We start from the raw sequence: 14481 nt of genomic DNA, 5'->3' as shown, positions 1-14481 counted from the left end.
GAATTTGCTTTACTGTTTTTGAATTAAAACATTATTTTCTTATGACCAAAATTACATTTACACAAACTTTGTATAATCGTACTCAAACTGTCGCTGGTAAACATATAGTTACGGTTGATATTGTAACATTTTGTATAATGCAAATAATCTGTAGGCAAATTTACCAGCAAAAGTCTGAAATGTGGCCATCACTCACCAAAGTAGCCAAGAAAGGTCTGTAGTAGAGATGAGCGAGCATCGCTCTTCTCAAGTAACTGCATTCTTGTCCGAGCGTGCTCGGGGGGAAGCAGCAGAGAGAGTGAGAGAGATCTCTCTCCCCCCCCCCCCCCTTCCCCCCAGGAGCTAAAAATGAGCGATGAGCCTTATCAGCACTGCACGCTGATTTTCTCAGTGGGCAGCACTGGCCTTAGACAGTATATTGTGCCATATTCACCGTACGTAGGTGCTAAGTCTACCTGTATTGCTGTGGGGCAAGACTGAATTGAGCAGTTGGCATCATGTGTATATACACACCGCTTTATTTCTATTTCTGCATTTACTTGGTAACCACAAAAATAATTTGATGCTTGAGCTCAAACCAGGAAATGTATTCACCTGTACTATTATGTTGCTAACCACAGTGAACCAAAATCAAGTTAATGCAAGCACTTTGTTTCCACAGATAACCAAGAGGCATTCTATAAAGTATTTACACACCAGATTTGCATCTTTAAGCCCTTAACGCTACAGGATGCACATTGATGTCCTGCAGATTCGGGGCATGTATGGAGGGGGATCGGATTCGATCCCGCTCCATACAAAGCGTGTGTCGGCTGTTTCTTACAGCCGACACCCGCCCGCAACAGTTCTGATAAGCAGCACTTTAAATGCCACATCATGTTCGGGAGTCCTGCACTGCACCCCTCAATGAGATCGCAGGGAGCGGTGCAGTTGCCTTCACAGCTGGGGGCCTTGTAAAAGGTCGCCCATCACAGGCATTGCTTCATAGATTTCCTGTCAGATCACAGTATAATGTAGTACTATGGTATTACATCTTACTGCAGGTACAATCAAAGCATCGCAAGTTCTTGTTTCCCTTGGGGACTAAAAAAATGTTAAAAATAGTTTTAAAAATGTAAAAGGCAATAGAAGTAAAAAAAAAAAAAAAAGCCTGTTGCCATATTTATAATAAAATAATCTAAATAATAAAACTCAAAAACATATTTGGTATTGCCACATTTGTAAAATCTATTAAAGTAATGTATTATTTACCCCGCACTGTGAATGCCGTCAGAAAAAAATAACAAGCCTCAGAATTGCGTTTTTTTGGTTACCCCGTGAACAAGGAAATATTTAATAAAAAGCGATCAAAAAGTCATACGTACTTCAAAATGATACCAATAGAAACTATAGGACGTCCCTCATAAAATTAATGCTGTTAAAAAGTTAGGGCTGTCAGAAGATGGCAGCAGAAAATAATTTTTACAAATTAAGAATCTTTGGGAAAAAATAAAAGTACAGCAAAAAAAAAAAAAAAGATGCGGGAAGTTTGGGGTTTTCTCCACTGCACTCCACTTAGAATTTTTTCAAGCCCTAAGATGTCTATGTCAATGAATAAATAAAAGAATTATGTGTGTGTATATATATATATATATATATGTGTGTGTATATATATATATATATATATATATATATATATATAATTTTTTTTTATTTTTTTTAAAGGGGGGAGGAAAAACGAAAATGAAAAAAAAAGTGCTGCGTGCTTAAAGGGTTAAAGAGACTCTGTCACCATGTCTTTGCATCCCTCATCGAGAGCACCATAAGGCAGTGCTTGTTAAACTGATTGCACTGATATGTCTGCTTGTGGATTTGTGTAGTAGTTTTGGAGAAACTTGCATTTAAATCGTAACAGCTAGACATAGACATAGAACTAGTTCTGCATAATCATGAGCTGCAGGCTAGCCACACCCACCCCGCCCTCCAGCCAATGATTGGCAGCTCTCTCTATGCACACTAATAGGCAGACAGCTGTCAGTCAGTGACTGGAGGGTGGGGTGGGTGTAGCTTGCCTGCAGCTCATGATTACCCAGGACTGCTTGAGGCCAGTTCCACATCTGCTTGGGAACCTCCGCTGGAGGTTCTATCATAGATCCAGCTGAAAATAACAGAAGAAATAGCACTCTTTCTTCCGTCCAAAAGCTGCGCAGAAAGCGGATGGACCCCATTATAGTCAATATAATATTACTATAATGGGGTCTGTCCGGCACTATTTGGTTCCGTCCAGAGGTGGAGAGTCCCCTTTCCTGCTCCCCAAACGGAGCAGGAGAGCAGAATCCCCAGCGCAGATGTGAAACCACCCTTCAGTAGTCCTCTGTTTGTATTGCTACTGAAAAAAGGCACGTTTCTCCTGCACAGATCCACACAGCAGACATATCACTGTAATCAGTGTGACTGTCACTACCTTGTGCTGCTCTCAGAGAGGGGTGCATAAAGATGGTGGCGGAGTCTCTTTATGTTCACATTATGTTTCTGCTATTTATACCAGATTTGTGGGGGGGGTGTAAGATTCAGTAGTATACTTTGTTAGCAGTTACATACAGTATACTTCCTTGATTGTGTGAATATTAAACTTTAGACTTCCTAAGTTTTTGGATCGCAGAAGTGGTTTAAATGGTTTATGCAACGGCAAGAAAAGGAAGGTTTAGACCAGGGGCATTGTGGGTTCTGTTGAACTTTTAGTTTTCGGAATTGCTGAGCTTAGTAACTACTGTACAACATGGTAGAGTTAAGTGATTCCAGTGTCTGGGAAGGTTTCCCCTCCTCTGTTTGTCTATGAACTGATAGTACTTACAATGCACAAAGTAACTTTCAGTTTTTATCGCTGTTTAGTGCATGTGTGGTTTCCCAATAACCGCATAATGTTGTTGGGTTTTTTTCTATGAACTGACATATGGTATAGACATCTGGCCAGCACAGGGTTAACACAAGGATCCGCTTTGCTTAGAAACTGATCTGGCGCCAATGATAAAACCTGGGTGTCCAACCTCGCAGACCCAGTGCCTACACCTAAAAGTATGCCCCTCCCTTCATCAAGGTTAATGGGAGATGTTTATCGTGGGTTGATGAAAAGGTTTTCACAAAGCCTGACTAAGTGGCTATGAAATGTTAGGGATTTCGGATGAACTGTTCATTTATGCTGGGTATAGAAAGCCCCTTTACATTTACTAGTTTAACCCCTTCACTCTAGACACTGAAGGGGGTCTCTGAGGCTGAGCAAAAGGAGTATTTCCATGTCGCATGTCATGGCTGTGAAGAAAAGGATCTTTACGAGGAGCTTTCTTATATACACACTTCTGTCTTATCTGATCCTCCCCTTGCTCTTAAGGCTTTATGACACATACTTATTTCATTGTACCGCACTTTCCATTATATTGTTTAACAGAACTTTATTGGAACCTGGTTTGTGTAAGCTCACAATATTTTCTTTGGAGGAAAATTTATATATTGATTTATAGAAACATAAGATCTTCAAAGTTGGTCAGTGGAAGGTTGAATAAATCTTCTACAGCTACATATGTGACCACACACTTTTATCCCGAAATAGAAAAAGAGCATTCCAATACCTAGAAATATGTTTATTCAAGCATACACAGCCTTTTATCTGCAAAGGAGATAGGATACTTTAACATTATGTTTGGAGGATCCGCTCTGCTGTGTCTCATCCTTGGTAGTGATCGTAGTTAAAAAAAATAAGAATTAAGGAATGCCTCCCCTTTGTTCTACCATCTAGATGTAAAAAGACATACAGGAGTCCAAAAATTATAATAGTGTTAGAAATGGGAGAGAGGCAGGGACTGTGCCATAAGTAGTAGGCAATGTTCACTTTTTTTTTTTAAGTAACTAAATCTCAATGAATTGAAAAATGTATATACAAATGCACCCGTTTGTTTCTTTATTAATACACTATTTATGTATTTTTATCAGTAGGTTAAATTAAAAATTGGTTGAATTCGCCCCACCCCCCATTCCCATTTAACAATAATGTGAAGAAGTATTATGTAAAAGAATTTTTCTTTTTACCGTGATTGCTCTACTTTTCTTCTGTCTTACATAACATGATTTGAGATGACTGATATACTGGCTCGTCTTTCTACACAATATTTTGAAGAAAGAAATAAAGGTCTACAGCTTTAGGCCTTAGACGGGCGGTTTTTTGCGCGATTTGCAGATCGCATGACGGATGCGCATGCACAAATCGCGTGACCGGGGGCGAAAAATCGCGGGAAAAATCTGCACCTAGCCGCGTTAATCGTCGCAGCAAAACGCCCGTCTGACCGGAGAAAAATCGCCGTGCGCATCAAAATGCGCATGAAACTTAGACTGGCCGGCGAAAAAAACGCAGCTAGCTGCAGTAAATGATTTTGGTGCGCACATAAAACGCCGAACGCAGATAGGCGCGATCTGTGAATTGTCGTGTCCTATAATTTATCGCATATCCGCATAAAAAGCGGACATGTGACCGATACCATAGCGAACTATTGGTTCTATATATGCGCGAATCGCATACGCATGCGCAAATCGCGCGAAAAAACGCCCGTCTGACTAAGGCCTTACATTATCAGACTGGAAGTAAAGACAAACGAGCAGGCTCTATGTAATGTAATTGCTGTAAATTAACAAAACCTCTTCTGCATATTTCTAGCTGCTGCTTTTTCTGCTCCCTCCGAAATTCTAGTTTTAATCCCATGTATTGCTCCTCTACTAGCATCAGAATAAAATATGACATGTATATTATTTTTAGTAACTATTCCACCCATGTTGCCTAACATTTCAACACAAAAATACAAACACCTGTGGAAAATTGGTAACATGATACATATTTGTAAAAACAACAGAAACAGCCGTACGTCACTAGAAACCCGGCGCAAACTGCTAATATCTGAATCCCCATACAGATCCAGCAGTGCAAGTATCACCTAATAGGCAATGCCCGTTGGAGGGGGGCTCAGTATAAAGGTACCTGCACACAGCTACTTCCCAACTCCTCCTGGCACTGCCACTGTATCCATGATGCATAGATATCTGGTAGATAAAGTCCTAAGTGAATGGTCCTCTGTTCTGAATTATAAATACTTGTGTTTAATACAGTATGATTTCATATGTTCATCAATATCTGCATTTTACACGTGTGCACTGATCCTAATGATAAGTACTAATAATATGAGTTAATGGCCATGGTTTTTATTGATTTTATTTTTTCACCATTCATTTACAAATAAAACCGTTATTAACAAGATATCTTCAGATTACAACACATTTATCTGTATGAAGGCTTGCAGAGGTCTGGTGCCGAGCACAGGAAGGCGAATTTTACGAAGATCCCACAATCTCTTGTATCTGTGATAGTTACACTTGTGCATTGCTCTCCTGGGTGTAATAGAAAACCCACAGCTAATGTTTTATAAATCTCATCGCACTCCTTCCTCATCTCTGGTCTCATGTACTTTGTTGCCATATCTATCTATAGATTTATTAAGACCAGCATATGAAACGCTGGAAATTTAGGACCGGCATTATGAAACGCCAGCCTTAATATGATCCCCACTAGCGAATGATGCGCTTAATGTATGAAGAGGCGCATACTTCTTACATTAGGCATATCTAGGGATGCGCCTACACATGCCAGCTATGAACTGGAGTAGATTTTGGTATAATTGACATGAAATTTCTTTCATAAAGTATACATACATATGTGGGGTAGGTGGCCACACCCCTTTGTGACAAACAACACCCCTTTAAAAAAATACTGGCTTAAAAGTAAAGAGTTGCAAACTTTTTTTTTGCAAGTAAGGCTTGCTACAAATATTGTACCTGTTTTACGCCAGTTTTGACTTCCTAAATGTCCCCATAGTGTATATATTCACAAAGTAAAGTATATCTTGACTTTATATTCAGTGCTCTGTTACGTCATGCGTGTTTTACATTCTAGTCTTTTTTATGTCGTTTAAACATGGGAAAGCAGATAAACTTAATACATTACATTAATGAGATTCAGTACTGCTACATCTATAGTTGATTCTCAATTCATCCTATATGGGAAATTTAAGGCTTTACACCAGTTCTCTGGCATAGAAAATTCACAGATTATGGCACATGCCAGTTTTGTGCTCTAACTTGTGACTTTTTACTTTTCTGACCACTTTTGAAAAGTGAAGAAGGGTGTGGCCACCATCAATACAAGAGATCTACTATGATTTATGCTAGGGATTGTCGTAATTATAGCGTAAATTTATGCCTACTATTAGGAGGTGTAGATTTCAATTTTTGGCGCTGACATCATGACGTTTTGTGTGCTAGAGGACTGAAGTGGATCAACTTGGGTTTGATGGTCTCTTGCATTCCAGCGACAATCTAAGAAGGGGGATTTCAGTGCTGTTTCATATGCTTAAAGATTGGAAAACTTGTTTAGTCCTCATTACTTTGGAAATGTGCAGTTAGTAGGTCAAACTATATTTGCTACATGTTAATACAAGAAAGTCCACTGGAATGGCCTTTTTAGTGCCAGTCTTCATACATTTGGGTTGTACACATCTCATATGATTTTCCAAGAGATGCAGCAAATGCATTCTTAGTGTATAGCTGATTAGAGGAGTTGAAACAAAAAATAAGAGTAAGGCGTTTTCTTTTAAAAGATCAGATACTGAATTTATGAAATTGGATTTTTTTCGGAGATGTATTCCAGATGTTCTAACAATGTTGAGCTGGATGTGAAGAACTTCATCAGTGCGTATGCTGTAGATGTCCTGCTGACTTGTTTTGCCATTTCCTACAGGTCATTGTCCAGTCTGGCCGTCACCCTACTGTCCTTCAGAAACTCTGCCAGCTCCCCTTCCAGTATTTTAGTGACTCCCGGCTGGTCCGGCTCCTATTTCCCACACTGATCTCCGCCTGCTACAACAACCCACAGAACAAACTGATTCTGGAACAGGAGTTAAGCTGTCAGCTGCTTGCCACTTTTATTCAGGTATGGAGGTGGAAAAGTGAGCAGAGACCTGGGTGGCTGTGAAAGGTTCATGAAGTAATGGTATGTCTTTAACGGGGCTCTTTGAGAGAGAGGCATTGTGACATTTTACATAGTAACAAGTATTTAAAACCTGCAACATAAACTGAAGCTATTGCAGCCCTCATGTGACGGTGAGTATACGGAATAAAGATCTATTAATTATGTGCAGAGCCTTTTGAACCATGTGACTTCACAGATATGACCATGTTTATGTAATTAACTTATGTTTAGATTGCATTTACAACAAAGTTATTAATAGAATTATTATATTGTAATTATGCTATTAATATGTATTCATTTTTCATAAACTCAATTTTTTGATGAAAGAAAACTAAAACTAGAAGTTTAATTTCCTATTAAAAATGTTATTGATGATGACAGTCTTCTTGAAGTTTATCCTAAAATGCCCACAGGCCTGTTTCTTTAATATTTGCATATACATAACAACAAAGCTGCTCTCCTTTGGTATTTGGATGCCAGCTATGCAGTTATTTGACATAATTAATGTTTTTGTTAATTAACAGATTTCATAGTTTAATTGTCAAAAAACTGAAATTTATCATCACCCATAATATGAAAATTATTTTTATCCTCTTCAATAAAAAATGTCAAATTTAGTGCATAAATGTTTAAGTCATCAGAAACAGATGAACTTTAACTTGTCCGTCACTTTATACAAAGCTTTAGTTTTATTGTAGGTCATAATTGGGTTTGTGAAACTTTTAACTCAACATAATATTGCTTGTAGTATTTTTTGAATAGGCCAAATAATACACGGAATTTACATTTTTGTACATAGATAATTTTTTTGCCGCTAGACGGATTTATTGAGGATGACCTAAACTGTCTCTGTCATCTGTAATTACTAGATATATATGGACCTCATTGCATAGTTATTGTAGATTAGTATACTTTTTAAGACACTATATCTGTTTTACATCTAGTGGGGAAAAAAAGTATGTATAAAAATATATTTATATATCATAACTAGTACTTTAGCTTTATGTCATTGTCCGCTCTGTCATTCTATTGTCACCTTGGGAAAGTTGCCATGTAGAAAATAACAGTTACTGTCTTGGCATTCTTTGTAATGCTTAACTTTAGGAACAGTTATTTTATTATGACAAGTTGTGTATCTTCAGTGGAGGTTTATAGCAGAACCATGCTTCAAAAGTTGGAACTCATTCCTTTCCTTAGAAAATGAACTTGTCTGCTTGTATTTAACATATGATTAACTCTTTGAAACACATTTAACCTATTTTTCTAATCTCCTCTTTGCTATATCTATCAAACCACAAAAAGGTGACCAAAGGCCAAATATAATTAAATTTCAGACAGAACATTAAGTCTGTTAAACATATGTGTTTCTTATCATTACAAACACCCTGATATATGAGAAGAAAATGGCAGCGAGCTCTAGGAACCTGAATTTGCAGTATGATCTATCAGATAGCAGCTGCTTTTTAGCTATGGGAGAATTAACTCACTAGGATTTTTTTTTTTGCTATGTAATTAGTAGCGAAGCCATTTAACTAATAAATGTCATTATTTTTATCATTTGTTTCGAAAAGGAATGACCAGAGATATTTTGTAATTTGCCATAATCAGAATCAATTTTCCAAACTCATTTCTAGCCTTGCCTGCCATTAGCTATATGTACGTGATGCCTGGTACAAAAAGGAGAGTAAAGAGATTTGACTCTCTATTACTTTGTACATGCTTGTAAAAAAGTTAAAATTAAGCATCTGGACAATGGTAATTTTTGAAATATATTATTTTGATACATGCACAGCAATGCTGTTGAGTAGTGTGAATCTCTGTAAAAAAAAAAAAAAAAAAAAAGAACAAAAATCAATATCCATTAGATTAATTATTTGTATATGTTATATAGAACACATACTATTTAAATACACATATAGATAGCTGATGGACTATAAGGTAAATCACGCTTAAATGCTCCTGCGAAAATTGGTAATGGATGAGTTAAATGCAGACGGGAGCTTTGAGCTGTGTAATTCTCTGCTCTGCTCAGTTACTTTCTGGCCTCTAATCTTATAACCTATAAACACTGTGTCACATTTGCTTATTTTTCATTGTACAGAGGAAGCGGGAGCTGGGATGCTTTCATCTACTAGTGCTGCATGCTGGCTGCTGCTGTGTGGATGATGACTGCATCTCCCTTTCTCTTCTGACATGTTAATATACCTATGCTTTTTTTAAAGACTCACTCAACCAACTTTTTCTAACAGATTTGGAAGTAGCGTATAATAACTGTTTCTTTTTGGAGAGATACATGTATATTGCTACCGTACAAAAGTTGTGTAGTAATGGTGGTTTTGTAAGGTTTTACTGTGTACCATGAATTATAGGTGTGGGTTAAGCTAAATGATAATTGTCCATTAATGGAAGGAAGCTTAGAGTCCCATGTAGGGTTGCTGTTTGATTAGGGGTTTTAGTCATTCTTGATTTCCAGAGCATAAACAAAAAGATTATAGGAAAGAAGCCTTTGAGCACTTACATGAACCAATGGTGCCCAGCTTACTGTAAATTGAGAACTGTACCAGCGTGTAAGGATTGTAGCTGTTTGCCGCTCTGCTAACCACTACATTGTCCTATTGTCTTAGGACTGTTTGCAAGGATCAAGTCATCCCGACAGTAAGACGTCTCTGCACAAAGGTAATGTAACCAAGGCTGGGTGATTGCAGTCATTCAGACATGCAACTGTCTATCCTTCAGACCAAGGAAATGGCTTGTTTTCAGAAGAAGTCATTGACAGCCCAAGCAGCATAATGAACATGGTGCTAATTCATTGTACATAATGACACTGAACAACTTCACAACAAAAGACCTTTGAGAGCTAGCTTGTTCTTTTATTTGCAACAAAAAGCCAGTTTACTCAAAGGCTCTGTCTGCTATTGGAAATAGTTACTTACTAAAAAAACTAGCATTAGGGGAGCAGGTTAGATTACCTCCACATTACACAATCCCTGCGGGGACACTGTCCTTTTTAGAGACTGTGAATCTGACAATTAGAAATGCTTGTTACACCCTCTGCGTGTGGTCCTTCATTGCTGCTACTACGATTACCCTCGTGAACTCTGGAAAAATGGAACAAACCTCTAAAGTCACTTAAAAGAAACTTTGAAAAAAAATGAAAGTGTATTTACCAGGGCGAAAAAGGAGTTGGCGCAGCTCTTAGACATTGCTTCAGGCAAAACCTTGTCCAATGTAGATATTTTCATCAGTTAAATCCTCTTCCCATAGAGCCCGAAATACTTTTTTTTTTTTTACAGTCAATGACTTCATATGTCTACGAGTATTAAGGGCTTAATTGAGTTCTGTGATTCCACCTATATTCATAGAAAATACAGAGTTAAATATGCTTGGCGTAAAGCTGATAAATTGGCAAGATCGCCATTTTAACAATATTTTACTCGGTTAAAAAATGTTCATAGGGACTATATCACCCCAAAAACATTTTTAGGAATTAAAGCCAAATAGAGAAACATTTTAAATTTTTTAAATCTGTTTTTATTTTCTGAATGTATTTTTTATTCTGTTTATAGATTACTATAGGGGCTACCGTCTTTCTTGCGCTACATTTAACAGCATTTAGAAGATATGCTTTACAGCAGCTTCATGGGCCTTATGTACAATGGACGGGAGCTGACCCATTGACTTGTTTGCGAGAATATTTACGGCATGTCCTGTGATCTGTGCAGGGGTCATTTTGCAGGGAGCGGAGTAGATACTCACAGCTGATCACCTATTGTGGACCGTGGATACTGTGCTATCTACACATAGGTGTTTACCTTCCAGTGTAATCCTGCCTAAATTTAACACAAAACTGATACTTATATAAAAGGTCATTTTCTGATGACGCATTACCTTTAAGCATTTTTCTTTTATTTGTAATCTAAAATATATTTTTTTATATTTACTGTTAAGTGATCTTAAATGTGAAATTTATTAGACTTATATTTGAGATATAAGTACAGATTTAATAATCTTTATATAGTGCTAACATATTCCACAGGGCTTTACAAATTGGGGAAGATATACACAAAACAGGTCAAAAACTAATATTTACTGTATGCAGTGTTTTACACAGATTATCTCTTACATTGGGTTCTGTTACCATTCGGCTCACAATCTATATTCGCCTAGCTTTATGGTTTATTTTTTTGAGTTAAGAGTTATACTGCATGCGCATAAGATTGGCTTTTTGCATTCAATATTAAAATCAGGGTTGTCTCTCTTCCGGAGAACAGTAATATACACTGTGTTAGGGCTCGTTCACATGAGCGCTGTGGGCACGCAGTATAGCCTCGTGCAAAGATCGCGTGAGCTGGTTAATTCCAGCTACTTGAATTAGCCCATTCACACGATCCGAGGTGCGTGGTGTGTGTTTTCCAGCTCCCATAGGAGTGTATGGAAAGCACGCACCAAAGATATGTCAGGTCCTGTCTTTGCACGCACCATGATGCTTAGATGTGACTTTGCAGTCGCATGTCCTATCTTTGTCAGGTGCGCAAATTTAGTGCTCCTAACCTCCCTTCATCTGAACGCTTCTATATGAACCCTTGGGTCCCTATAGAAGCGCGTTCTGTGCACACCTCTAATGCACGCGTACAGCGCTCGTGTGAACGAGGCCTTATAAAGTGGTTCCCAAAAGCAGATCCTCGGAAATCCTGCATACAGAGAGTATTGCTTTTCTAAATTTGGTACAGAGCAGTTTATATTGGTATTTATACACATATATACCTGGACTACCATTGCTGCAGTAAAATAAGAAAACTATGTGCAAATAAGCTGTTTCCAAATTCTGCTCCAGGAGAAGGTTTATTACGTACATTACAGTATAGAGCACTATAGATCTCTTGTCAGTGTCTGAGCTAGTTTTGCTCCAAGTTATAGAAGCATTACATTAGGCCATTTGTATGCTCTGTTTGAGGAAAGGTGGTTACACTGTATGGCTGGGGTGATGACATTGTAGCATAGTGGTCTTTTTTCTGTAGCTTCTGACACCATGCCTAAATATGTGTCCAGAATTCCTGGCTCTGTCCTGGGAACAGAACATCTGTATTCCTGCCTGTTTAACTTGTCTTCTCCAGTGCTGATTCATAACTACAGAGGTTGGCAGAGGAAGAGATAGATAGTGACGTTCAAGTGGCTGTTGTTTGGCTGCTCAATCATATGTTCTTGTTAGAGGAGTAGGGAGCAGTGGAGGTTCCATCACAGTTTCTGGCATTTTGACAGCAAAAATATGATTGCATCCTCCTGACAGAGGCTCCAGAATCTTACCTGACTTTGTGGGTACAACATAGGGGAATAGCCCCAATGTGGCCCCACTGTGTGGGTACTATGCAGCTCAGTTCTGGGTTCTGTTTGCCATAAGTCATTTGTAAAAAACATTATTTGCATTACTTGCTCTGGGCATACAAGTTGAGAGCACAGGAATATTTCCATGATTGATTATAGATTTGGTTAGTTTTGGAAGTGTGGCCAGGATAATAATAGGAGCATGGGTCATACACCTTTCATGACATGTTCTTCTGCGTTTTAATGATTGATACTCCTGAATGACAGCTGGACGTTGTTGTGCATTCTAAAAGGCAGCTAGTTGGTGGTTACCTCTGATGCATTTTTAAACTACCACAAATGACCCTCTCTTTTGCGTATTTAGCTTGTTGAAAAGTTTTTCCAATTTTCAGTGTAATTTCACTGATCCTTCAGTTTGACAAGCTAATAAACAGAGATCACAATGTTAATATATATAATTAAGGAACCTCATGCTTTACTGAGTACCTCCCTATACATTACTGTACTGCCTTTTCCTTGAATGTCCAAAAAAAACTGCCCAGATATAGCATAATATTGAATGTCACAGAACATTCAAAGCAAAGGGTATTGACACTGACTGTGAACTAGAATTGTATATCTTCAATCCTATGTAAACTCTAAGAGACATAGCCTCTATTTTTTTCTGAGGTTTCTCAGTAAAACCCTTAGTAGATGGCATAGAAAAACAAGCCACTAAATGATTACCAGTCTCTAGCAGAGTTTGTCTCAAGAGATGAATCTCTCATACTTTCCAATGTGTTTAGCAGGAGGTTGCATAAACACTGAAGAATAATCCTGTCTCGCCCACCCCATAACAGTTATCATGAGTCATTTAGCTGTAATATATAAAATAATACTATTTTTCTCTTCTTCCTGCAGATTATAGGCAGCAATATTTGGAATTCTCCTGCCGATTTCCACGTCATTGTTGGGAGCCCTCACAGCAATTTTTCTTGAAAAAAGACTAAGTTCATAATTTAACAATTTCTTTTAAGCATTTTAATGTTGGAAAAGTGCTTATGGATCTTGGCCGCTCATAAAGTATACAGAATTGTGATATGTACTGTAATTATGCGCTGCGTGTAAAAATGCCTCCATATGTATAATATGCACTATTTATATGTCCAGTGTGTAGATGCTGTGTGGTGTGAGATTTTACTCGCATGCTAGGCTTGAATTGGCCATCCATTTTTTTTTATTCACCGCTCAATATCAAAGAATTCTCATCCTGCTCTGTGTTTAGCTGTGGGTTGTGGATCATTTGGTAGTGACCAGTAACTGTATTAAAATTAATATGTATGTTACATATATATATCTTGCAATAAAATAACTTATTTTCTTCTGTGTGTCTTTTCCATTTATGAGTCCAATTATATAATGTATTGATATTTAAAACATAAATGACAATTGAAAAACAAAATGCAGTTTGAGATGGAAAGCTTCGATTAAATTGCAGACTCTTAACATCAACAAAGCATGTGTTTGAACAAAAGTAAAAGTATTGTATCTGTGTTGGTTCCACAGAAAATTCTTCTAATACTTAAAAGAGCTCTGCACCTCTTCTGAGCTTTGCTTTCATGTCCTATGTATTAAGTGTGGTGGATATCAAGGAGCATCACTACAGTAAGTATAAACATTTACTATCATCACATTTAGTGTGACAAATAAAGGTTTCTTAGAAGGGATGAGGAATTACTTATAAATGAGATTGTATAATAGTAAAGATTTATGTAATCTACATAATAATAAAAATACAGCTTCACCACAAGTAACAGCAGTGTAAACACAAAAAAGGCGAATGTTGAAGTCAAATGAATATCTTCTGACACGGATCCTGTATATTAGACATCAATATCATAAGGGCATAAGGATAGTGGCACAATGTGTTTTACATACCATGGGGAGAGTGTGGTCTTGGTGCACCAGCCAATCGGTGTGTGTCTATGTTAGCACATAAATATATATAGTTTACAGAGCTGAAAAAAACAGGCAAACTTAAGAATTAGAGGCAAACTTAGAGGGATGAATAAACATTTTAGTTTCTAATTGGAAGAGTGCATTGGAAAATAGTATGTGAATACTCTCAGAAGAGG

At 37.6% G+C, this 14481-nt stretch overlaps 1 protein-coding gene across 2 annotated transcripts in view; it reads left to right on the top strand.

The window, feature by feature from the left end:
* Positions 1 to 13730, top strand: part of SCAPER (S-phase cyclin A associated protein in the ER) — a 218932-nt gene extending 205202 nt beyond the window's left edge. For both annotated transcript variants that reach the window (XM_066592259.1, XM_066592258.1), the window contains exons 29-31: positions 6815 to 7006; positions 9670 to 9721; positions 13268 to 13730. In XM_066592259.1, coding sequence (XP_066448356.1) covers positions 6815 to 7006; positions 9670 to 9721; positions 13268 to 13356 — 333 coding nt within the window. In that variant the 3' untranslated portion in view covers positions 13357 to 13730. The remainder of the gene's footprint in view (positions 1 to 6814; positions 7007 to 9669; positions 9722 to 13267) is intronic.
* The last annotated feature ends 751 nt before the right edge of the window (positions 13731 to 14481 follow it).

Source organism: Eleutherodactylus coqui, chromosome 2, assembly GCF_035609145.1.
Source record: "Eleutherodactylus coqui strain aEleCoq1 chromosome 2, aEleCoq1.hap1, whole genome shotgun sequence".
Taxonomy (NCBI): domain Eukaryota; kingdom Metazoa; phylum Chordata; class Amphibia; order Anura; family Eleutherodactylidae; genus Eleutherodactylus; species Eleutherodactylus coqui.
The sequence above is the reverse complement of the archived record's forward strand: the minus strand, read 5'-3'. Positions and strand labels throughout refer to the sequence as shown.